Source organism: Macaca thibetana, chromosome 15 (genome assembly GCF_024542745.1).
Source record: "Macaca thibetana thibetana isolate TM-01 chromosome 15, ASM2454274v1, whole genome shotgun sequence".
Classification (NCBI taxonomy): Eukaryota; Metazoa; Chordata; class Mammalia; order Primates; family Cercopithecidae; genus Macaca; species Macaca thibetana.
Window position 1 is genome coordinate 64,812,470 of NC_065592.1, and position 24,448 is coordinate 64,836,917.

The following is a 24,448-nucleotide window of genomic DNA, read 5'->3' on the forward strand; positions in this document are numbered from 1 at the left end:
ACTACACACTTATTATAATGGATACAATTCAAAAGAAAAAAAGGATGAAGCCATACACTGGCACAGGTGCAGAGCAACTGGAAATCTCTTACATTGCTAGTGAGAATACAAAATGATACAGTCACTTTGAAAAACAATTTAATAGTTGCTTAAGTTACACTTACCATATAACCATATAAATATACACTTACCATATAATCTGGAAATCAAACTCGTAAGTATTTACCCAAGATAAATGAAAATTTATGATCACACAAAAACCTTTTCATGGATGTTTAAAGCATCTTTACTTATAATTACCAAAAAAAAAGAAAAAAAAAGGCAATCCAAAGGCCCATCAGCAAGTATTTGGATAAAATTTTACAGCCATACAATGGGACATTATTAAGCAGTAAAAAGGAATGCACTACTGATACATGCAACAATGTGACTGAATCTCAAATATATTTTGCTAAGTAAAAGTAACCAGACCCAAAAGGCTATATACTGTATGATTCCATTTATATGACATTCTGGAGAGGGCAAAACTATATAGATGGACAAGTCTGTGGTTTCTAAGTACGGCCAACTGTTTTTTCACAAAGGTACCAAGGCTATTCAGCTAGGAAAGCGCTGAACAAGTGATGTGGGAACAATAAATGAAGGGGGAAAAATGAAACTCTACCTAACATCACACACAAAAATTAATTTGAAAAGAATCACAAACTTAGACGTAAAAGCTAAAACTATGAAACTTCTAGAAGAAACAAGAGATTATCTTCCCAACCTTGAGGTAAGGAAAAATCATTTCACATATATAAATAAATAGCCAAAAGAGAAACAGATTTATAAGTTGGACTTCATCACAATTTTAAAACTTATATGATCATCAAAAGAAACAACTGAAAAGAGAAGCATGAGATTCAGAGAAAATATTGCGATGCATATACATGACAAAGGATATGCATCCAGGATATATAAAGAATGCTTAGAAATCAATAATAAAAACACAAATATCTCTATTTTTTACATGAGAAAACAGTAGAAGAGACACTTTACAAATGAAGATATGTGAATAGCCAGTAAGTATATGAAAGGTGCTCAGCATCATGAATCACCAAAAAAATGTTACTTTAAACCACAATGAAACACGATTTTAAAACCACTATATTGACTAAAATTTAAAAGACTGACAATACTAAGCGCTGCAGAGGATGTAGAACAATGGAAACTTACATATTTTGCTGGTGGAAATAAAAAATGGCACAAGCTGTTTTTAGAAACTTTTGACAGTTTCTTACGAATACACATATATCCTATGACCTGGCAACTGCACTTCAGTAATTAACCAAGAGAAATAAAACCATATGTTGACAAAAGACTGGTACAATAATGTTTGTGGCAATTTTATCTACAATATCTAAAAAACAGAAACAACTAAATATCCATCAACACACAATCCATCAAATAGGGGTGCTGTGATAAAATGGAATGCTATGTGACCATAAAGAAGAATGAAGTACTGATACGTACAACAACATAAATGACATTATGCTCAGAACATTAATATTGAGTGAAATTAGTCAAACACCAGACTACTGAATGATTCCACTTACATGAAATTCAAGAACAGGTGAAAACTAATCTACGATGACAGGCATCAGAACAATAGTTGCCTATGAGGCATAAAACTGACTGGAAGAGAGAACACGAGAACATTCTAGGGTAATGAAAATGTTTGAAGTCTTAAATGGAGTAATGATCACATGGGTGTTTACATTGATCAAAACATCAAACTGTAGTTACCATAGTCTAGGAAGGGTGTGTTGGGGGAGGAAAGGGATGGAGAGAGGTAGGTTAAAGGGTACAATTATACAGTTAGAAGGAATAAGGTCTAGTGTTCAAAAGCACAGTAAGGTGACTTTATTAACAACAATATATTGTATATTTCACAATAGCAAGAAGAGAAAATTTGAAATGTTCCCAACACAAAAAAATGATAAATGCTCAAGGTGATAGATATCTTACTCTGGCTTGAGCATTACACATTCTATGCATATATTAAAATATCACATGTACCCCATAAATATGTACAAATATTACATATCAAATAAATACTTTTTAAAAACATCAAATTATACACTTAAGATCTGTGCATGTCACTATATATCAGTGCTACCTCTACAAAATTAAAATAAATTGTTTAGGTCTTTTACTTCAATACTAGAAAATGCAGAGCATATAATATAGTAGTCTGCATACAATGAAAAAATTACTACTTTTAGATGGTACATTTGTTGATTCATTCAAATTCATATAGAAAGGCATAAGTTCATACAGAACCTTTAAATCTGGGGATGCAGAATGGCCCGATTTAATATGATAATAACAATAATTGTATTTATATATGTGTATGTATATATATTTATATAGTTTGGTTATTTTTAATTAGACTTGCCAAGCACGAATGGATCAAATAAAGAGGCTAAATACTGAATCAACCATGGGAAGAATATACAACCTTCTGGTTCATAAGTATCCTAACTTAGGAACAAAAGTGACCTATTAATAAATTCAATGCCAAAAAATTATACCCTATCATCATATTATTCCTGATTACGTGAAGATAACAGTTAACAATATAAATAATTTTGATGATAATTTCTGTAGAAAAATACATGGTTATGTTAACAACCCATAACTTCTACTCTCAATCAAGATATACATAATACAACTCATAGTGAATTACTTTTGCTACATGGCCTACAACGATAACACTAGTTCTTATATAATGCCGGTAGGCATAAGAGATTTTAACCCAAATAAATTTAAATGATGGTTCACATAGGAACCTCCACAAATGGAGTAAACTGGATAAAGGAATACCTACACTAAAACTGACAATGTGTTACCAAATACTTTAATCTTTTATTTTAAAAATAAATAAAGGAAATATAATTTTAGCATTTAATTAACTGATCAATGCATTTTGGGATATTTTAATCAGAAACCCATATATTTCCAAACTTACATGAAAGACAATCCTTAATATACACACCCATACATACACACATATGTGTGTGTATCTAAACATATATATGTGCATCTAAACAAGTTCTATGAAGTTCTTAAGAAGTTTAAACCGATTTAGCATTGCTACTAGAAAAAAAAAACGTTCCTAATGGTTACACTGAGTAACCATTTTTAAGCCCTTTGTAAAGGTAGCATACCTGTGCCCTCTTCTGCACCTCCAGGAGGAGTTCAGAATACTGCAGCTCTAGTTCCTTCTTTTGTTTGTGCCAGCAGCTCTCTTGGGCTTTGATCTGTTCTGCCACTTTGGTAAAGGTGTCTTCCTGAGTCTGCTGAAGCTCTCTCATCGTGTCAGACTTGTTTTTACAGATATACTCTAGATGGCTTATCTATATGGGGAGATGCAACAGAGAAGGAAATATGCTCACAAGCTATTTCTTTGTGTCGTCTCCCCTAATAAAACACCCAAAATGTCCTACTATATTTTATTCCTTAAGATCATATAAAAATTTTAACATAGAATGTAAATAAATTTTAAAACAGAAAATAGCAGGGTAAACTGCCATACATTAGCAGAAAATTGTGTTATTTGTATACTTAGATGGCAAATTTTTCATCTTCTCTTTCTAATGAAGTTACTTATTCTATAATTAATTTGATTGACATTGAGAAAGATACTGTTACTTCTGGAACCAAGGCTCAAGCTATTCAAATATCTCAGCGGGAAAGAAAGTAAAGATTTAAAAATCTGCAAGCAGTTTTCATAAAATAAAGCAGAATGTTCTAACCATTTTTTGTTTCATATTCAAACACTGGAAAGAAAATCATCATTTTCTAAAATGTATGACTATTAAGGATGTTTTGAAACACTGAAAACTATTAAAAATATAATACCATCTCATAGGGTTAAAATACATTCATTTTAATTATCTTCAATTTTCAAATCCATTATGTACACATTCACAATCATGAATAGCATCTGTGCCTCTCACAATTTATGCCCTCATTTCTTAGCCCTACATCTCAGTGTCTATGGTTGTGTTTGTCAATAGGACCAAGATAAAATGCTCAATAATAAAAAAAATCACCCTGAAATTAGGTCAATATGCTGTTTTATTACTTCAACAGAATTTTTTTTAACTTACTGGACAGTTTTTCTCTCCTTGTTCCTTAAAAGCAAATGTCATTGCAACTAAGACCTGGAAACTAAACCACATAAACACAGTACTGACCACGTTCAATAGACCCAGGATCAGAACCAATGTCTTCAATGGGGGTATATGTTGATCTGCTAAGCCACTGTAATTTTCTATAACCAAAAGCAGGTTTTTAAATATTTGCTGGAGACTGATTTCCTAGACTTGTGAGATAGTAATGTTACCATAAAGGTCTACTACATTCTCCTATAAAATACACTTTTTGCATTCTAAAGCACGGAACGAGTTTTCTAATACACACTTTGTTGTATTTCGAGAAGCAAATCATAAGCATATAATTTAAAATGTTTAAGTGCTTTTAAAAATAACACCTTATATTTCCTAAGTAAAGAATTTTAAGATCATGTTTTTGAATAACTGTATCCTGTTTCTATTTTATGCTAACATAAAGAGTTGGTTTATTAATGTAAATGACTAAGTTCTTTGAATTGCTTTATCAGTAAGATTAATTTATTTTCTTTTAATTAGGTCCCTGTGGCTAATACTGGCTAGTAGTATTAGCATGTCCTGCACAGAAAGTGGAGCTTAGAGACTTCATACAGACTTCAGTCACATTTACATGCCCACAGCAATGGCATCAAACTGAGTTGTAGACAAGCCATAATTAATGGTATTGAATTATTAACATCCAAATTCTTTTTGAAATAAGATGAATGTCAGCCCCTCTTAATGATACTGTGATGTGGACAAATGTCACTGAATTTAATAGAGGTATCTGGTGCCTGAGGACAGTTACCTTCTCATTAGCCCTGTTGAGGTCTGCAATCAGGGCATCAACATTCTCCTGTAAGACTGCACAAAGCTCAGACCAAGAGAATTTATCCAGCATGCCTTCTGGTTGTTTTATGAGCACACAGCCTGCTACCAAGTGCTGATACAAGGTGTGAAGAAAGGTTAGCTTCTCCTGCAGGAAAAAAAAAAGAAAAATTATTTGCTGTATATAAACATTGTAAGAAGTAAAATACATAATACAAATGGTGAAGAGTTAATTTCAAAAACCTGAAAAGGAAATTATAATACTCAAGTCTCAGAATATTTTAATGACTTTTTTATATTCAAAACTAAGCACCAGATAAAACATTTGGAACTGCTTACACTTGGTATTCAAAATCAAAATCTGAGTCTAGAATCCAGAAGACCAAGATTCATTCCCAGCTCTGCTACTGATGAGGTTGTGATTTGAGTAAACACCTGTTCAGGCCTAAGTTTCCTTAGCTATCACACGAAGTGTCTGGATTGGACTCATTGTTTATCAGCCTATCTAACTGTAACTCAGTATAGTAATTCTATAATTTAATATTTACATTTGCCAAAATAGATACTACTTGTCAAAAAACAATACAGAAAAAAATAGTGTTATTCAACTCTGATGAAAAAAAGTTATACCAATATCTGTACTTTACATGGACACAATTACTCAGCTTTCTTCTTCCTCCAGAGATTCCAGTTTACTTACTACTTATAGGAAATCTATCCCAAGCCCCTTAGGCAAAGCAGATAGTGATATGAAAGATATGGAAGATGGGCTCATTTGTTTTCCCCACTTATAAGTTCATATAGTATTTGGCACACTGGGCATTTGTAGGTGTTTAAATATTATAAAGTAACAGCAAAAAAAATGGATATAGCTGCTTAAGACATACTTTTGAAAATGTCCAATTAGAAATGTTTTTTAAAAGTCCTTTAAAATTATATTACCACTTCAGTAATTAAATTATCCATTGCTGAATGACTTAGAAACACTATGCTGCAGAATTCATATAAAGCAGATCACATTTGAACACATGAGGAGGGTTTATTTACTATAATGTCAAATAGCGCTCTTTATAAGGTGTTTCATCTATAAAGTCCCAAAGCATGGAACTCAAAGACAAGGCAACTGTGAAGCTGCAAAATGAATATTTTTATTTTATGTAGATAAAAAAGTTCCCTCAAGATTTTTTAATAGATCAGCAGGAAGAAACTTTTAAAAGGGATAAATTTAAAAAGAAAATTTAGAAAGTCTATTATACATTTTTTAAAAACTGAATATAGCATATGCAAAAGTTTTATAATTAGAAATTATAGAGAATATTTTCTTACAAATATCAAAATGTAAATCTTTAGTTCACTATGTATGCCACCTTACTTTTTTTCCAAAAGCAATAATTTAAAAAACAAAAAATTTAAAAATGTAGTTACAACAACAAATTAAAGAGATCAGATTTTTTCACAAATATGCTATGCCTTTTCATAAGCAGTTAATGATGACTTTCGCATTTTTTAACTAGGTCAAAATGTTTTAAAGTCTTATTAAATATAACTTAACAAATACATAAAAATCTTCCTCCTGTGTTTTGCCTACTGATCACATTCGTTCTCAAGGAAGTTCATCCTTAAGGATAATTCATTGTGTCGCTATTATGTCCTTTTTGCTTGGGCTGTGATAAACCAAGCATGATAATCATCCATTTGGCATGAAAAGAGACTCCAAAATCCAAAATCAATTCACACATGTTGAACCCAACCACAGTGCTGTAGACATGCTGACTTTACAATACAGTCAGGCTTCTAGTTTCCTTTACTTTAATCATTATCTGATGTGTAGAGCAATTCCAACCCCTTCATGTGGACACAATTTAAATCCCAGACTGTAAAAAGAGTGGAAAGAATGTTTCCTTTTTACACTCTTGGCATTCATGTTCATATTTGTTGGAGTAATGAACTCAATATGCAGGATGAATTAGATAAACCAGTTCCACTAGCTAGACTAGCTCTATAATCCATAGGGTAAAAAGAACTAGAAGATAATTCCATTCACACAGGCTCATACGAAATATGAAATTTGTGTCATAATATTTTTATAAGCCATTAATAAACACAAATGGATAGGCAACTCTCCAGGGGGTCTAAATGAAAAGTTTTAATTTTATGGGACTTTTATTTTTCTAAATTTTATTAACATCCTATAATCATACAGAGTAAGGAGGCTATCTGTTAAAGTAGATATTATTACTGTTTTACAAATAAGGAAACTAGGCCGGGCACAGTGGCTCAGGCCTGTAATCCCAGTACTTTAGGAGGGGAGGCCGAGGTGGGCAGATCACCTGAGGTCAGGAGTTCGAGAACAGCCTGGCCAACATGGTGAAACCCCATCTCTACTAAAAATACAAAAATTAGCCAGGCATGGCGGTGGACACCTGTAATCTCAGCTACTTAGGAGGCTGAGGCAGGAGAATCACTTGAACCTGGGAGGTGGAGGTTGCAATGAGCCCAGATCACGCCACTGCACTCCAGCCTGGGCGACAGAGCAAGACTTTGTCTCAAAAAAGAAAAAAAATAAATAAGAAAACTAAGATGTGGAGAGGCTAAGTTGTATAGCTTGTCCACAGCCAAACCATTTATAAACAGAAGTATCAGGATCCAAGTTCAGGTCTATCTGATTATAAAATACTTATTCTTTCCACCATATCAATCTACCAAGCTACTGAAATAAAAAATAATTTTGTCATTGGCAAACAGGCAAACCTTGAAAGGACTGTTAGGAGCATAGTTACTTGAGTTACAATGTTCTAAAAGTCAAAAAAGATAGTTGTACAAACGATAATCAAGAAAATGTGTTGTGCAAGTTATAGTACTTCTCTCACAAGAGAGAATGACACAAGAGTAATGAAGTGAGCGATTTTGCAGCTGTCACGAACGTTTCAAAATACTCTGCTCAGAACAATTTTCTTAATTAAATATAAGTAAAAATAGTCACTTGATGTATAACACTGAGATTAGTGAAAGGCCTTTCCTGACAGTCATTGAGTCTCAGGTAATACCTCAGCATCCTTATGGAAAGCCTGGGAAAGCTTCTGCAGTTCACTTTCAGACTGGGCTGCTTGAGCCTTTTCTTTCTCCCAACAGTGCAGCACATTTTGTAGTTCCACTTTTAAAGTGCTGATTAAAGCCTCTCGGTCTGCACATTTAGTGCGTAAATGACTTAACTCTTTATTGACATCAGCCAGTTTATCCTGAAGTTCCTGTCATAGATACCAAATAAAGAGATTGTAGAAAGGCCAGCCAACAAGGGGTGAGGGGACACTAGTATAAAATACATATTGAAAATTTTCAAAGCTTTACAATGAAAGAATTGCAAAGGCAGGAAAGCATCTGTTTACATTAAAATATTTTACTGAATGTATTTTCTAAATATAATATCTTAGCTCAAAAATTAGAACATTTGTTATGTTTAAACATTTATATAAAATGTTAATATGATGACTTATTCCAAAAAGTTCTTTCAAGGCAGTTTCCTTTCAACTTATTTTTTTAAAACAATGTTGTAGCTCAAAATTTTTTAAATATTTTAAAATAAATATCTTACATTTAATATAAGCACATTTACTTTCCAATGACATGCCAACCACTTATAGAAATCTCAAATATGTGGCACAAAGTTCTGCTGAACTGTTTATTCCTTAAACCTAACAAATTCTATTGAAGTGTGTCCATGACAAACCCAACATGAAACAACAAAATAAAATTCCAGCAATACTGAGAAACTTCTGAGAGCTGACTCAGTATAATTTTGCAAAGATGTAGTACATAAAACCAGCACAGAAACTAAAATAAACTATAGTCCTGGGCCTTAGCCAGGTGTGGTCTCAGCCCATTAACAGACACGATGTACTGAAAACAATGGCTCCACCCTAAAATGATGAAAACTGACTCCAAATACGGATGTGCTTATGCAAAATATGTTTAATATGTACCTAAGGCTGGACATTTCATCTTAAATAATTATTTGAATCTCATAAGGTATTATTATTGAATCTAGGAAACAAATTTTCCTTTAACCAAAACAATTTCCAATCAAGTTTTAATTTTTTAAATGAAAAAAACATTCTTGTTACTCTTAATCAACAAGAAAAAATTAAAATTCTATCCATACATAGTTTTAAAAATACAAATATATATTTTCAGGTACCTCAATATCTCTACTTTAAAATATTCCCTAGATAACTACATTTGTTTCTTAATACAAAAGGTAAAAGTTATTCTAAATAATACCTTTATATTTTTAGTGTGAGAGTCTATCTTCTGTTTCGTAGAATCAAGTTCATTACATGCCTTTTCCCTAGCATCGTTCATGCTGTTTAGCTGATGAAAGAAAATGTAAGTAACTTTTTTACATTTTTCAAGGAGAGTACCTCAAAAGTTAATCTTTAAGTGCTTTTTATGCAATTACTTAAATATAAATTTTTCAATAGTAATTAAGAGTCTTCAAAAAATTATTTCTTTTGGTTAAATACTATATAGCTTCTGTCACAAGTTCACATAGCTAAAAAGAAAAGAAAGCATTCAAGCTTAAAATATCACTGATGTTACTGTATTTTTACCACACATTCAGATAAAGGATTTCATTCTTGTTGTAAACAAATACAACTTTATTCTTAAAATCCTACTGGACCAAAATGCCAGAAGCAGGGGCATCTACAAGTAAAGAAAAGAGAACAGAGCAGAAGACTGTTCTTTCTATACATCATGAGGGTATTCACTGGTCTCTCACTCCATATGACAACTTCAGGGTCGGTCACATGCAGTCCTACTGGGAAGGCTTGTGGCAGGTCATCAGTTGGTCCTGCACCGCTTGTGATTTATTTTCTTTGACAGTTCATTCTTCTTTCTGTCAGACTGCTCTTTTTGCTTTCTTTGCAGCCACCCCCTTGGTCTCCCCACTGCTGTCTCTGGCACTGGTTCACAACAAAGCGCATTACTAAGCCAAAGCCTGCTGAGTCGACTTTTCAACTGTGCTGAGGATCATGTGACATTCATCCTCCCAAATAACAATTCGCTGTGGGTAATATGTTCCTAGTTACCCTGCAGCTTCCAGACCTAGGCCTCAGAAGAGTTTCATAAACTACTAACAATACAGGTTGTCTTGTCTCACTGGGAAAGACTTCATAATATTTGTTCTTCATAGAAATTTAATTATTTCGATGGTCATTTTCTTTTATGCCTTTTGAACAATTACCGAGGGTATTAAGAAGACTCACTTTTCCTTCTTTGGTCATCTTAGCAAGCTAAAATAAAATAAGCCGCATCTGAAATGTGAAATGTAACCGTTTTGTGGTGTTTATATTATATGAAAGAAAGAGATAAACACAAGGATAAACTCCAAATTCCTTGCTACGTGACTTGTCTTTGACTCTAACAATCTGTTTGTTGCTTTGCTAACTAATTGTATTTAATGTAATTACTTCATATGCTAATTTGACAAGATGTAACTAGACAAACTCTTCAATTTTTAAAGCACAAATTCATAAAACATTTTAATACCCAAGAAAATTATCAACCCACACATTAAACAATACAAATGAGATGATAAATAGAAGCATGAGCTTTTTCAATCAGCAAACTAAAAGCTCCCAGGCTACATCAAACAGATATTTGTTTTTTAAAAACTTCTAACAACACTTTACTCCCTTTAGAGAATGAAAACTAATTTCTCTCTTTTTTATTAAGACTTCCACAGTTTGTAGAAATCTTAACCTAAAACACTGACAAAACCTAAATTTCCAGTAGCTATACCAAACGTTGTAAAAACACATTAACATTTAAATACAGTACATATTAACTTAAACTACTTGCACAGTGTTTTCATTGACAGATAAATTATGAAGATCAAGAAGTGATAGAGTCTTTATAATTTTGAAAACAATAGTGTGACTGAAGAGTTACAAAAACGTAAGTGAGACATGACTTTAGGCCACACTTAAAGAAAGAACAGTGAAAGATAATGTATTATTTTTTGTATCTGTGAAGCTGTCAGTTCAACATTCCCAATCTTTTTGACCTTTGTAACAAGCAAGGAATACGTACTGGTACAGGCCGAAGGCTATATGTGTGCAGCCAAACAGTGCAAGTGTTACCTCATTAGATGCATCTTCCAGCTTGTTCTGGTAATCTGTCAAGGTACGCCTCAACGTCTCAAGGACAACAGAGAAGCTGGGAGGTTTATCTTTGTCCTTGTGGATGCCTAGAGAAAAATATAGGATGAAAATATACCCTTAAAGTCACAAAGGGACAAAAGTTAGGCAAATAGTAACAGAGATACTACAATTAGGTAGAGCCGAAAAGACATTATGAAACCTTGAGTAGAATTTTATTCTCCAAGTATGCTGCTGTATGGCCAAGTATTAATAGCCTTTCTAAACAAGCGGCCATATTAAAGTTCATAATATATCAAATTTAAATTTATGACTACTTTCTACCTTATCAAGACCCACATGGTAGTTAGGGTTTTTTTTGTTGTTGTTGTTGTTGTTTTTTATCATGTCTCCTAAGTAACTGCAGTGTTTGTACATACCTTTAATTAAATGAACAGTCTACACCACCACTGTTTGGGGGAGTTATGTACACTTACTGTGGTCCTTGTGTTTCTGATTAGTCAGGCTTTTTATACTGCACTATTTTGCTTAAATAATAATTTCTGAACCCAAGAGTATATAATTTTCTGTTATACTTGGAAATATTCTTCAATCCTTAAAATTCTCAAGTTACAATTTGAAATAAACAATAAAAATGCTATTATCTACATAGTCTACATCATGTTTCAATTAAAACCCTTAAAACTGATACTCATGGTAAAAGTATGAGTATTTCCATGTTATGCCTTCAAACTACTTTAATTTAGTTGGGCCATAAATTACGTTAGTTGAGCTAATAAAGGTCACATGATAAATGTAGCTCCAAGTATTAATCCAAAAAGTTGAGTTTCAAAAACTACTTTAAATTGATTGCTGATTGGACTATTCTTTTTTTTTTTTTTTTTTTTTTTTTTTTGAGACGGAGTCTCGCTCGCTGTGTCACCCAGGCTGGAGTGCAGTGGCGCGATCTCGGCTCACTGCAAGCTCCGCCTCCCGGGTTTACGCCATTCTCCTGCCTCAGCCTCCGAGTAGCTGGGACTACAGGCGCCCGCCACCACGCCCGGCTAGTTTTTTTTTTGTATTTTTAGTAGAGACGGGGTTTCACCATGTTAGCCAGGATGGTCTCGATCTCCTGACTTCGTGATCCACCCGCCTCGGCCTCCCAAAGTACTGGGATTACAGGCTTGAGCCACCGCGCCCGGCCTTGGACTATTCTTTAAGTGTTAAAAAGCAAGTAGCAAATTCAGTTTTAAAATATTCATATTGGAAATATTCTTTTCTTGTTATTTCTCCTCATTGTATTTAGTAATATAAATATTTCAATATACAAGAAATAGATTTTCAACAAAGCCAATTTCTAAGAGCAGCATTCATATTATACGTCCTACTATTCATTCATTCAACTAAATTACTGAATTCCTACTATATACCAAACTTAGGCATTAAGCATACAAAGATAAACAAGAAAGGTATAGCCTCTGTCTTTATAGAATTTAGGGTTTAATAAGAGAGAGAAAGATACAAGATAAAAAATTATATGACATTTATCCATTCTTCAAATATTCTATTATTAAAACTTATGGAGAAGTAGGGGAAGGCAGTAATAAAGGAAGAAAGGGGAAATTTTCTTAATGATAGAGCAACTTTATTCAGCTCAGAGTACTGGTGATATCTCATGTTTAAATCTTGGAGAAAATGTTATTAATATATTTATGACATTTATCAAGGGGTAATTTAAGTACCAACTTACATATGGGTACAACTTGGTTTTTCTTTAACAGAAGAGGAATATTTAACTTAAAGACCAAAAGCAATGTGGAAACAACACATATGACAGCTAGGAAAAGAAATACAGTGTTCTGAGTCATGATAATAGAGGAGACAGTAGTCTTTGTAATGACTATGAGTTGGAAAGACAACTCATTAAAAATTTTATTAAAGGTCTTACCAAATATATTTTTTTAAATTCCTCTCTTGCACAAGATAAAAAAAAAATGTAATGTATAATTCTTTTCTTTTGCTACTACACAAGTAGACCATGAATAAATCATTCATGGACACTCGGGAAATCTGCGTTTTTACAATAAGGGAGAAAACTTCTTCTTAGAAATTCAGAAGAATAAAATCATCTTAATATGAGTGCTGAAGAGTAATGGGACAAAATGCCCTCTCCGTACTGACCTATGAACATTCTTATATTCTACATAAAATAAAGTTTTCTTTCCTGAAAATGTTTATATAATAAAGTTTAGTTGAAGTACAAAGCAAGCTTTAGGTCTGCTATGGCTAGATTATTAAATGCCTTGAGGTAGTCTTCTTTGGGTTAAATCTGCTTGGTGTTCTATAACCTTCTTATACTTGAATATTGATATACTTCTCTAGCTTTGGAAAGTTATCTGTTATTATCCATTTGAATAAACTCTCTCTCTCTATCTCTCTCTCTCTCTCTCTCTCTCTCTCTCTCTCTCCCCCTCCTCCTCCTCCTTTCTTCCCTTCCTTCCTCCTTCCCTCCCTCCTTCCCTCCCTCCTCTTGAAGGCCAATAACTCTTAGATTTACCCTTTTGAGACTATTTTCTAAATCCTGTAGGGGTGCTTCATTCTTTTTTATTCTGTTTTCTTTTGTCTCCTCTGACTGTATATTTTCAAATACCTATCTTTAAGCTCTTTATTTCTTTCGCTTAATCAATTCTACTATTAAGACACTTTGACATGTTCTTCATCATGTCAACTGCATTTTTCAACTCCACAATTTCTGCTTGATTCTTTTTATTTCAATCTCTTTGTTAAATTTATCTGATAGGATTCTGAATTACTTGTCTGTGTTATATTAAATTTGAGTTTCCTCAAAACCTTTGTTTTGAATTACCTATCTGAAAGGTCATATGTCTCTGTATCTCGAGGGTTGGTCTCTGGTCCCTTATTTAGTTTGTTTGCTGAAGTCATGTTTTCTGGGATGGTTTTGATGCTTGTGGATGTTCTTCAGTGTCTGGGCATTAATGAGTTAGTTATTTACTTTAATCTATGCAGTCTGGACTTACTAGTACCTGTCCTTCTTGAGAGGCTTTCCTCGTATTTAAAGGGCTTTAGGTGTTGTGATCTAAGTTTTTGGTCACTGCAGCTATATGTGCATTAGGGGGCACCCAAGCCCAGTAACACTGTGGCTCTTGCAGACTCAGAGGCACCACCTTTGTGGGCTTGATAAAATCCAGAAGAATTCTCTAGATTACTATGTAGAGACTCTTGTCTTCTCTTACTTTCTCCCAGACAAACAGAGTCTCTCTGTGCTGAACTGTCTAAAACTGGGGGAGAAGTGACACAAGCACCCCTGTGGCCACTACCATTAGAACTGCACTAGGTCAAACCTGAAGCCAGCACAGCATTGAGTATCACCCAAGACCTGCTGTAACCATTACCTGGCGACTGCCTATGTTTGCTCAAGGCCCTAGGGCTCTACAATAAGCAGGTAGTGAAGTCAGCCAGGCTCGTGTTCTTCTCCTCAAGACAGCAAGCTCCCCCAGGTCCTGGGAAGATCCAGAGATGCTGTACAGAAGCCAGGGCCTGGAGTTGGAAACCTTAGGAATCTACCTGGCACTCTATTCTATTGAGGCTGAACTGGCACAAGACAAAGTCCTTCCCACTCTTCCCTCCCATTTCCATAGCAGAAGAGTCTCTCCTCCTGGCCACCACTGCCACAGGCCCATAAGGAGTACTTCCAGGCTACTGCCAACGCCCACTCAAGGTCCAAGAGCTCTTCAATCAGCTTGTGGTGAATGCTGCCAGGTCTGGGAATCATCCTTCAGGGCAACAGACTCTCCTGTGGCCAAGGGCAGGTCCAGAAATGCCATCAAAGAGCCAAGGCCCGGAATCAGGGAGCCCAAGAACCTACTTGGTGCTCTACCACCCTGTGGTCAAGCTAAATTAGCTGCAAAACAAAGACCCCTTTGTTCTTCTCTCTGCTGTTCTCAAGCAGAAAGAATCTCTTGCCATAGCCACCACAGCTGTGAATGTGCTAGGCCACACTTCAAACCAGCAGATCTCAGAGTCTCACCAAAGGTCCACGTGTGTACTACATGGGTACTGCTGCTGATTATTCAGGCCCCAGGGGCTCTTTAGTCAGTAGGTGATGAATCCTGCCAGGACTGGGTCCTTCATTTCAAGGCAGTGGGTTCCCTTCTGGCCCAGGGTGTGTCTAGAAATGTGATCTGGGAGCTAAGGCCTGGAATGAGTCTCAGGACTCTGCCTTGTACCCTATCCTTCTGTGGCTAAGCTGGTATCCAAGCTGCAAGAAAAGTTCTCTTTACTCTTCCCTCACCTGTTAAGCAGAAAGAAGGGGTCTCTTTCAGAGCTGTGAGCTGTGCTGCCTGAAGTTGGAGGTGGGGTACCACAAGCACTCCCTTTGCTGCCCCCGCTGGTGTCTCACTAGGTCACATGCCCTCTAAGTCCACTGGCTCCGAGCCCAGCACAGCACTAGGACTTGCCTAGGAGTTGTAGTCCTTGTGGCCTAGATTGTCTTTCAAGTTTATTTAGGACCCCTGAGCACTTTAGTCCACAGTGGCAAGGCTTGCCAGAGCTCAAATTCCAACTGCTAGGATGGACAATTCCCCTCTGGCTAGGGCTAGCCTACATGCCCCCTCCATGAGCACTGGCTTATTCTCAGTGTTGCTTTCCACTGTGACAGGGCAGCACGGAGCTTCAATGCAAAGTCCCACAATCACTGTGCTCTCCGTCCCCCAAGTGCACAGATTCCCCTCACCACATAGCTGCTGCTGAGGCATGGAAGAGGGGTGGTATCAGCAATTCAAAACTGTCTTTCAACCCTCTTCCATGCCTCTTTCAGTGATATGAAGTTTGAAACAGGTACTGTGACTGCTCATCTGATTTTTGGTTCTTATAAAGGTACTTTTTTTTGCCTAGATAACTGTTAAATTTGGTGTTCCTGTGGGGGTGATGATCACTGGACGCTTCTATTCAGCCATCTTGCTCAGCCTCCAGCTGCTATGGTTTGAACACGTCCTCCAAAGTGTTGGAAACTTAATCCCCAATGCAGTGCTGAGAAGTGGAATCTTTGAGAGGTTACTGGGTTATGAGAGCTTTACCCTCATGAATGAATTAATGTCATCACAGGAATGAGTTTATTATCTTAGAAGTAGGTGTGTTACAAAAGTGAGTTCTCCCCAACTCTTGCTCTCTCTTGCCCTTTCATATTCTACCATGAGATGATGTAGCATAACGGCCCTCACCAGATGTTGGCCCCTCAATCTTGGATTTCCCAGCCTCCAGAACTGTAAGAAATAAATCTCCTTTCTTTATTAATTATCCAGTCTCAGGTATTCGTTATAGCAGCACAAAAGGAACTAAGACAATGTCCCACCCAAATTTATTATAAAAAGAAACACTGGTCCCTTAACCTGACAAAATGCTTACAAAAAAAAAGGGTCACCCTAAACCAAGGACCTTATTGAGTGATTTGACTTAAGCTAATAATATTCTAATAGCTACAGTATGGCCCAAAAAACAATGAACTATAAAAGCTATCCTATCAAAGAAAGGTGTAAAAACTCACAAAGAGTAGCAGAAAAGATTTGAACAGTGATCATAATTAGCTTTTCAAAAGTCAAATTCCAAATGAAGAACAGAATATATCAGGAACACTTTATACTTGAATAACATCAACTCAAAATCCTGAGGTTCCCTCTCCCTCTGTCTGTACTTGTATTTCTCTATACATAGGTGCCAGCCTATACTTTCACTCACCACACCCTATTTCGATCTCTCCCTCTCACTTTTAAGTAGGTTTCAGCTCTGGCTGTACTTTGGCAAGTCTTTTCTTGAATTAGTAGCCCACAGGAGGAGGTGGAGTAGAAAAAAGATTCCAAGCCCTCTATTTACACGTTTCCTTTTAGACAATCTCAAAAACTAAATAATTTTTCATAACTCATATAAATCATTGTTTTTCAAGCTGGCATCATTATTTCAGTAATCTATAGTTCTATAGAAAAAAAAAAAACAGTAACTTTTCATGAATGGAGTCTATCTTCTCCATCTTGTTACCTACTTCATTTTTCTACAAGATCCCAAGAAGGGAGAATTAGTAAGAAATAATAGAGGGAGAATATAGATAAAAGACAGAGGTTTTTTAATACAGTTATCAATATAGATTATGAGTGGTCACGTTCATGTTCCGAACTGAACTCTGTTGTTTAGTGTTGATTTTTGATCTCGTAGTAGAAAACAGAAAATAATGTTCAAATGAGTTTTGTTTTCACCTGATAAAATCCAAACATTTAATATATAATGTATTAATAACTAAGAAAATTCTCTTTTCATTTTAAAAGCACTAATACAAACACTTTATTGGCAGTTAGACTTTTTTCAAACTCAGACCACAACACTGTATATCGTCTTAATCACTGAATTTATAAATAAAAACCTTTCATTATCTTGCAAACAGTAGTGCCCATTCTAGAGTGTTTAGGGAAAATGGTTCATAACTTTTCTAATATATGGAAAGTATTTATTATGTAAGTCCTTCTCACTCTCTAACTGTATCTCTTGGGAGAATTCAAAAAACACTTCCTTTACCAAAGCTTATATATTAGTAATGGAAATATATTAGTAACGGAAGTCCCAGCTTCCTTGATGAGCTCTGTGTAGCTTGATAAGCTCCATGTGGCTAGAAGGCAAAGAATAACAGCAAACACTGGTGCTATCAAAATGGGTTCCCTGAATTTAGTGGGAGTGATTGGATCTTGGGTAACAGAGACCAAATGGTAGCAGTTAACTTCCAGAGACAAAGTGGACATGTTTAGCATAATGGGTAGTGGTTTGACCTACAGAGATCACTGACACTGGCTAAATGATCACAGTGTTCCTAGAACCAAAATCAATGGGCAGCATAGTTAAGTCTTATTTGATTTGTATAAGTAGAAAAGTCCTAGGTCTGATTACCAGAAGTGGGACTTAAGTAAACAAAAAAGGAAGAACTAGTTCTCAAATACTTCTCAGACTTGAGCTAATTCACAGACTTAGGGACCTGTGAATAAAGAGGATGGGTCTCTGTTAGCAATCCTGACACAGTACCAAAAAATACTGTAAATCTTCCTCCTAACCTTCCTCAAAGAAACATGCAACCATCTAACAGGGTAACTGTACTGGGGGAGAGGAATTAACTACATTTATCAGGGACAACTGGACACTGGATCTGAACTGCCATTAATTCAGGGAGACCTAAAATGTGCTACTGTTCAATAGTCAGGGTAGGAGCTTACAGAGGTCAGGTAATTAACTGAATATGAGCTGAAGCCTCTCTCTAGTGGGTCCAGTAGGTACCTGAACCCACCCCATAGTTATTTTCCCAGTTTGGAACACATAGTTAGAAAGGACAAATGCAGCAACTGGCACAATGTCCACAGTGGTTACCTGGACTATAGAGGGATATTACAGAGGAAAACCAAGTGGAAAAGCCAAGAGGAAATCACCGGTACTTTTACCTACCAAAATACAAATTGAAAGTAATGCCACACTCCTGGCAAGACTGTAGAGATTAGTGTCTTTTAAAGGACTGAAAGATGAAGGCATGGTGATTCCTACCACATCAGCATTCAACTCACCTAACTGGGCTGCTACAGAATACAGATGGATCTTATAGAATGACAGTGAATTAATCAGTATGACTCCAATTGCTGCTGCAATTAAATATGCAGTTTCATTGTGAAACAAATCAACACATTTTCTGGCAATTGGAATGAAGACATTCATTCTACCCCTTTAGTAAAGACCACCAAGACCAGTTTTTTTCATCTAGCAGGACCAGCAATGTACCTTTGTTGACACCCTACCACAGAGCTATATCAACTCTGGCTCTCTATCACAATCCAGTATGTAGAAATCTTGATCAACTCTCCATTACCGAAGATCTCACATGCTGTATTTCATTTTCTACTAAATTGATGGCATTGTTCTAAATTGACCTGATGAACAGAAAGTAGCAACTACTCAAATTCAAGATGTATACAGCATTTCACAGGTCCTTATAAGTGGATCATAGTGTAAACTTTTAGGAGTTAGAAGTAAAGCAAGCCATCCACTACAGATAACTATTCTTTTGAAAATGAGCTTTGGACTTGCTACTGGTCCTCAGCAGATTCTGAATACATGGCCAACAATTCACCACATGACTAGAGGTTGCCCATCATAAAATGGTTACTGTGTGGTCTACCAACCCATAAATGTTGGCATAGACAATAGCACTCTATCATCAAATGAAAGTGGTATATAAGTCCTGAAGGCACAAGTAAGCTGTATGAGCAAGTAGCCCAGATTCCCATGGGCCCTATTCCTGTTACATTGCTTCCTCTCTCTTAACCCACACCGTGGATGCATGGAGCGTTTTCTATGACCAGCTGACAAATAGGAGAAAAAATGGGCTCGGTTTATGGATGGTTCTATATGACATGCTGACATGATTCAAAAATAGGCAGCTGCAAGCAGCACTACAGCCCCACTCAAGGGTGGCTCTGGAGAACAGTGGTAAAAAGATTCCTCCCAGTGAGCAGAACTTCGAGTAGCGGATGTGACTATCATTCTTCCTAGAATGAGAGATGACCAAAGATACAAATATACACCAATTCATGTGTGGTGTCTAACCGTTTGGCTGAATGTTTAGGGACTTGGAAAGAATGTGAATAGAAAATTGGTAACAAGGTTGTCTGGGGAAGAATATGTGGACAGACTTCTTCAAATGGGCACTGTGCCCAGATAAACTTCAGTAGACAAGGATCTTAATAATCAGGAGGGCAAGATGAAGTATTTTATGGATATCAATCAATGTTTTTTCCTAGCCATCTTTGTCTCCTCAAAATTGAACAAAAGTGTCATAGCAGCAAGGACAGAGGTAATATACAGGCTCAGCAATATGAACTTCCATTCACCAAGGCTGATTGGGTTACAACTCCTATTGAATGCCAAATTCATGAATAGCAAAAACAAACACTGAGACCATGATATGACATCATTCTCTGGGGGGATCAGATAGTAACTTGGTGGCAGGTTGATCACACTGAGTAACTTTCATCATGGAACGTGCAATGCTTTATTCTTACTAAGATAGACACTTACTCTTGAATACAGATTTTCCTTCCCTAACCATACGTTTCTGACCAAACCCCCATCCATGTATATACAAAATACTTTAATTCACCATCATGTATTCCAAATGGCATTGCTTCTGATCAGAGAATGCATTTTACAACAAATGAAGTGTGGAAATAAGATTGTTTCCATAGGATTCACTGGTCTTACTATGTTTCTCATCATAAAAACACAAACTTTGTATGATTTCACTTAATATAAGGTATCTAAAGCGGTCAAATTCATAGAAAAGAAAGTAGAAGGGAGGTTACCAGGGACAAGGAGGAAGGAGAAAAGGGGATGTGATGGTGAATTTTTTATCAACCTGACTGGGTCACTGGGTGCCCAAATATGTGGTTAAACACTCTTTCTGGGCATATCTGTGAGGGAGATTAACATCTGAATTGGCAGATTGCCCTCCCTAACTTGAGTGGGCTTCATCCAATCTGTTGAAGGTCTGAAGAGAATAAAAACCTGAATAAGAAAGAATGCTTACTCTCTGCCTTGCTGTCTTTGAGCTGCAACATCAATCTTCTCTTGCTTTCAGGCTCAGACTCCTACCAGAGCTTACATCATCAGCTCTCCTAGTTCTCAGGACTTCAAACTCAGACTAGAACCATACTATAGCTCTCCTGGATAATAGACCCTCCTGGAATACAGGTGTGGACCACCTCACCAGGGATGGAACCATATCCAGCTGAGCTGCTTGCTGACAGCAAAGCAATAGGGTATGGGTAGTAAAGGAAGTTAAAAATACCAGTTACATGTGACCAGACAGAAAAAGAAGGACTCCGTACAGAGTACAGACAGCCTCAACTTACAATGATTCAACTTAAGATTTCTCAACTTTACAATAGTGCAAAAGCAATACACATTCAATATGCTCCTCGACTTACAATGGGTTTATCTGACCTTACTTTCCCAGCTCCTCCCACAATTGCATAAGGTCAAATTCTTAATAAGTTCCTTATTCGAAAATACTATAGTGGTTCTGACTACCCAATCAAACTCTAGCTTTACATGTTCCTATCCTATAATACACACTTGATCTTCACAGTTACTTCCTATATTTATAATTCTTAATATTCTATGATTAAAATGGAAAAAACTGTCTACAATTTCTCCTAAAGAGAAATAATAAGAACAAGCCTAGTAAAGGCAAAATGTAATTAAACCTATCATAACAAATATGATAGTGTTAAACAGGATATGAACTGAGAAATAAAAATCGAAAATTCAAACTGATATAGGTCAAAGACTTACAGAACTCAGAAAAGAAGTGTACAAGATGAAGAATTCAAAGTGAATTTTTAAAAACATACAAGTTTAAAGAAAATCAGAGGTCAAGCCTTAATCAAGTCTTCAATTCTGTACTGTCCAATCTGTGGACAGTAAAATTTATTTAACAGTGATTATTCATATTCATATTTAAATTATTTAAAATTAAATTTTCAATTCCTTAGTCATGACAGTCATATTTCAAGCACTTAATAGCCACATGTGGCTAGAGTCTACTATATTAGAACAACAGATATAGAGCATTTCCATTACTGCAGATTCCATTACCAATTGAGAGGAAATCTACAGAACAAAAAAACATGTTAAACTATACAGTGGGATGCAATCCGAAAAATGCAGGCTGTGAAACTCCTAAAACAAATGAAACAGTTTTTTAACAAATAAATTTCAAACAAAAACGATAAACAAAAGGAGACAGAAGGCCAGGTACGGTGGCTCACACCTGTAATCTCGGTGCTTTGGGAGGCCGAGGCAGGTGGATCACCTGAGGTCAGGAGTTCAAGACCAGCCTGGTCAACATGGCAAAACCCCATCTCTACTAAATAATACAAAAATTAGCTGTACGTGTTGGTGCACACCTGTAGTCTCAGGTACTTGGGAGGCTGAGGCAGGAGAATCGCTTGAACCTGGGAGGCGAAGGTTGCAGTGAGCCGAGATTGCACCACCGTACTCCAGCCTGGACAACAGAGTGAGACTCCATCTCAAAAAAAAGAAAAAGGGCCGGGCACGGTGGCTCATGCCTGTAATCCCACCACTTTGGGAGGCCAAGGTAGGTGGATCACGAGGTCAAGAGATGGAGACATCCTGGCTAACACGGTGAAACCCCCTCTACTAAAAATACAAAAAAAATTAGCCAGGCATGGTGGCAGGCACCTTTAGTTCCAGCTACTTGGGAGGCTGAGGCAGCAGAGTGGCATGAACCTGGGAGGCAGAGCTCGCAGTGAGCCGAGATGGCACCACTCCTGCCTGGGCGACAGAGTGAGACTCCATCCCAAAAAAGAAAGAGAGACAGACAGACAGAGGAGGAGAGGAACCTACAGATTTTTTAAAGTCAGCCAACCATAATATCTAGACCTTCTCGGCATACTAATTTAAACAAACTGATATTATATGAGATATACAAGAAAATTTGAAATTTATGATACTAAGAAATTTTTAACTTTTTACATATGATAATGATCTTGTATTTATATTTTTAAAAAGACTTCATTTTTTAGAGAGTCAAACTTAAATATTTATGAATAAAATTAAACATATCTGGGATATGTTTTCAATATAATACAGCAGATATCTGTATTATACAGATATATAATACAGAAATATCTGGGATATGCTTTCAATATAATACAGCAGAGGGGAAGTAGATGAAACAAGATTGGTTCTTAAGTTGATAAATGTTGATCTGAGTGGCGAGGGCAAGAGATTTTGTTATACTATTCTGCCTCCTTTTGTACATATCTGAAATTTTTCTTAAAAAAAGATATGCAATTAATTACTGGATGAATTTGAAGGAAAATAGATCATAGGAGGATCTTATCTTTTTTAAAGCAAACTTTATTGAGGTTTCTCTTGGGAGGAAAAAAATGTTCATTTTACATATTTCTGCTCTTATAAGTAACATGTGTTTTTCCTTTATTCTTATAATTTTAAAAATTTCAAAAATATATTTAAATGCAGGTGTTATTTGATGATTTTTCCCTGTAAAGCAGTGATCTCATCTGGCATGCTACAATCTTTTTTATCTCAAACAAGTGTTTTTGAATTATATCTTCAATTATTACATTTGTTTCATTTACTCTAGTTTTTGCCTTAGAAAGACGTACAATCTTTTCATTGGTACTCCATATTATCATCTTTTCCCTTTTTCTTTCCTTATCTGTTTTAACTCTTTGTTTTTTTCCTCTGCATTTTATCTCTGTGTTCTTTTTTCTACATTTTGTCCTCCAAATCACCAATCTAAAATGTTAATTGTAGATTGTAGATTTTCTAATGTCAATTCTGTCATAGCTACTCACAATTTTTAAATTTACTATCCTATTTTTAGTTTCCTTAGACTCCTTCCTTATGTCATTCTTTTACCTGTTAATCTTATTTGGTTTTTTTCGGAGTAGGAGGAGAATTAATCTCTTTCTATTTCAGCCCATTCTTTCCTTATTAATCCCATTTGAAAAAGGTCATTTCTTTTTGTAGCCTACTGTGGACGCCAAATAGCTTCCAAATTTTATTCCGATTTCCACGGTGAATCATTTCATCACTCTGTTCTAAATGTACCAGGTACTGTTCCTTTCCCCTTGTTTTGTGGTGCTTAGTTTTTCAAAAATTCTATTTAGTTTTCCTTAATTTTTAAATGAAAAAAAGAGTAAAACCTAACCATATTTAGAAAGTTTGAAAAAAGACTGTATGTATAAACTCTCCAAAGCTCTACTCTGAATCAATTACATAGTGATAAAACCCCCTCTAAGATCAATATCTGAAGCTACAGGAATGTACACAGTTCCTATTATATTTTTCGGCAAGCAGCAATCCCTGAATTTAGGTGGTATCATCTCCCAGTCTACTCCCTGGACTTCTGGCACATACAGTTAGATAGACTATAGGGAAAATTTTATCTCTAGTATGAACTGCTACCAATTTTTTTTGTCTTGATTCCTAGAGACAATACAAAGGAGACTTCTCAGAACTTTACCTCCAATCCCTGGGTCATTCCTGGCTGGCTGTATTCTGGGAGTTACAAGTTACAAGGAGATGGTATAGGAGTTGAAAGAAAGACGGGTAAAATACTCTTATTGCCTCAGAAAGCAGCACCTACACAGCAGAAAGATAGCTTCCCAATTTTATAGTTGGTACAGACCCTCCATTTTCAAAAGTGGGAGGATACCGTGGCAGGAGAACAAAATGTCT

The 24,448-nt window shown here is 35.8% G+C and overlaps 1 protein-coding gene across 6 annotated transcripts in view; it reads right to left on the minus strand.

Annotated features, from left to right (window-relative positions):
- CCDC171 (coiled-coil domain containing 171) overlaps positions 1–24,448 on the minus strand; it is a 380,335-nt gene that overhangs the window by 228,520 nt on the left and 127,367 nt on the right. For all 6 annotated transcript variants that reach the window (XR_007719876.1, XM_050761632.1, XM_050761631.1 and 3 more), the window contains 5 exons: positions 11,123–11,229; positions 9,261–9,350; positions 8,030–8,230; positions 4,963–5,130; positions 3,210–3,398 (listed from right to left, as the gene is read on the minus strand). Coding sequence is in view for 5 of the 6 variants with exons in the window: in XM_050761632.1 (XP_050617589.1) it covers positions 3,210–3,398; positions 4,963–5,130; positions 8,030–8,230; positions 9,261–9,350; positions 11,123–11,229 (755 nt within the window). In the remaining variant the exon portion in view is untranslated. The remainder of the gene's footprint in view (positions 1–3,209; positions 3,399–4,962; positions 5,131–8,029; positions 8,231–9,260; positions 9,351–11,122; positions 11,230–24,448) is intronic.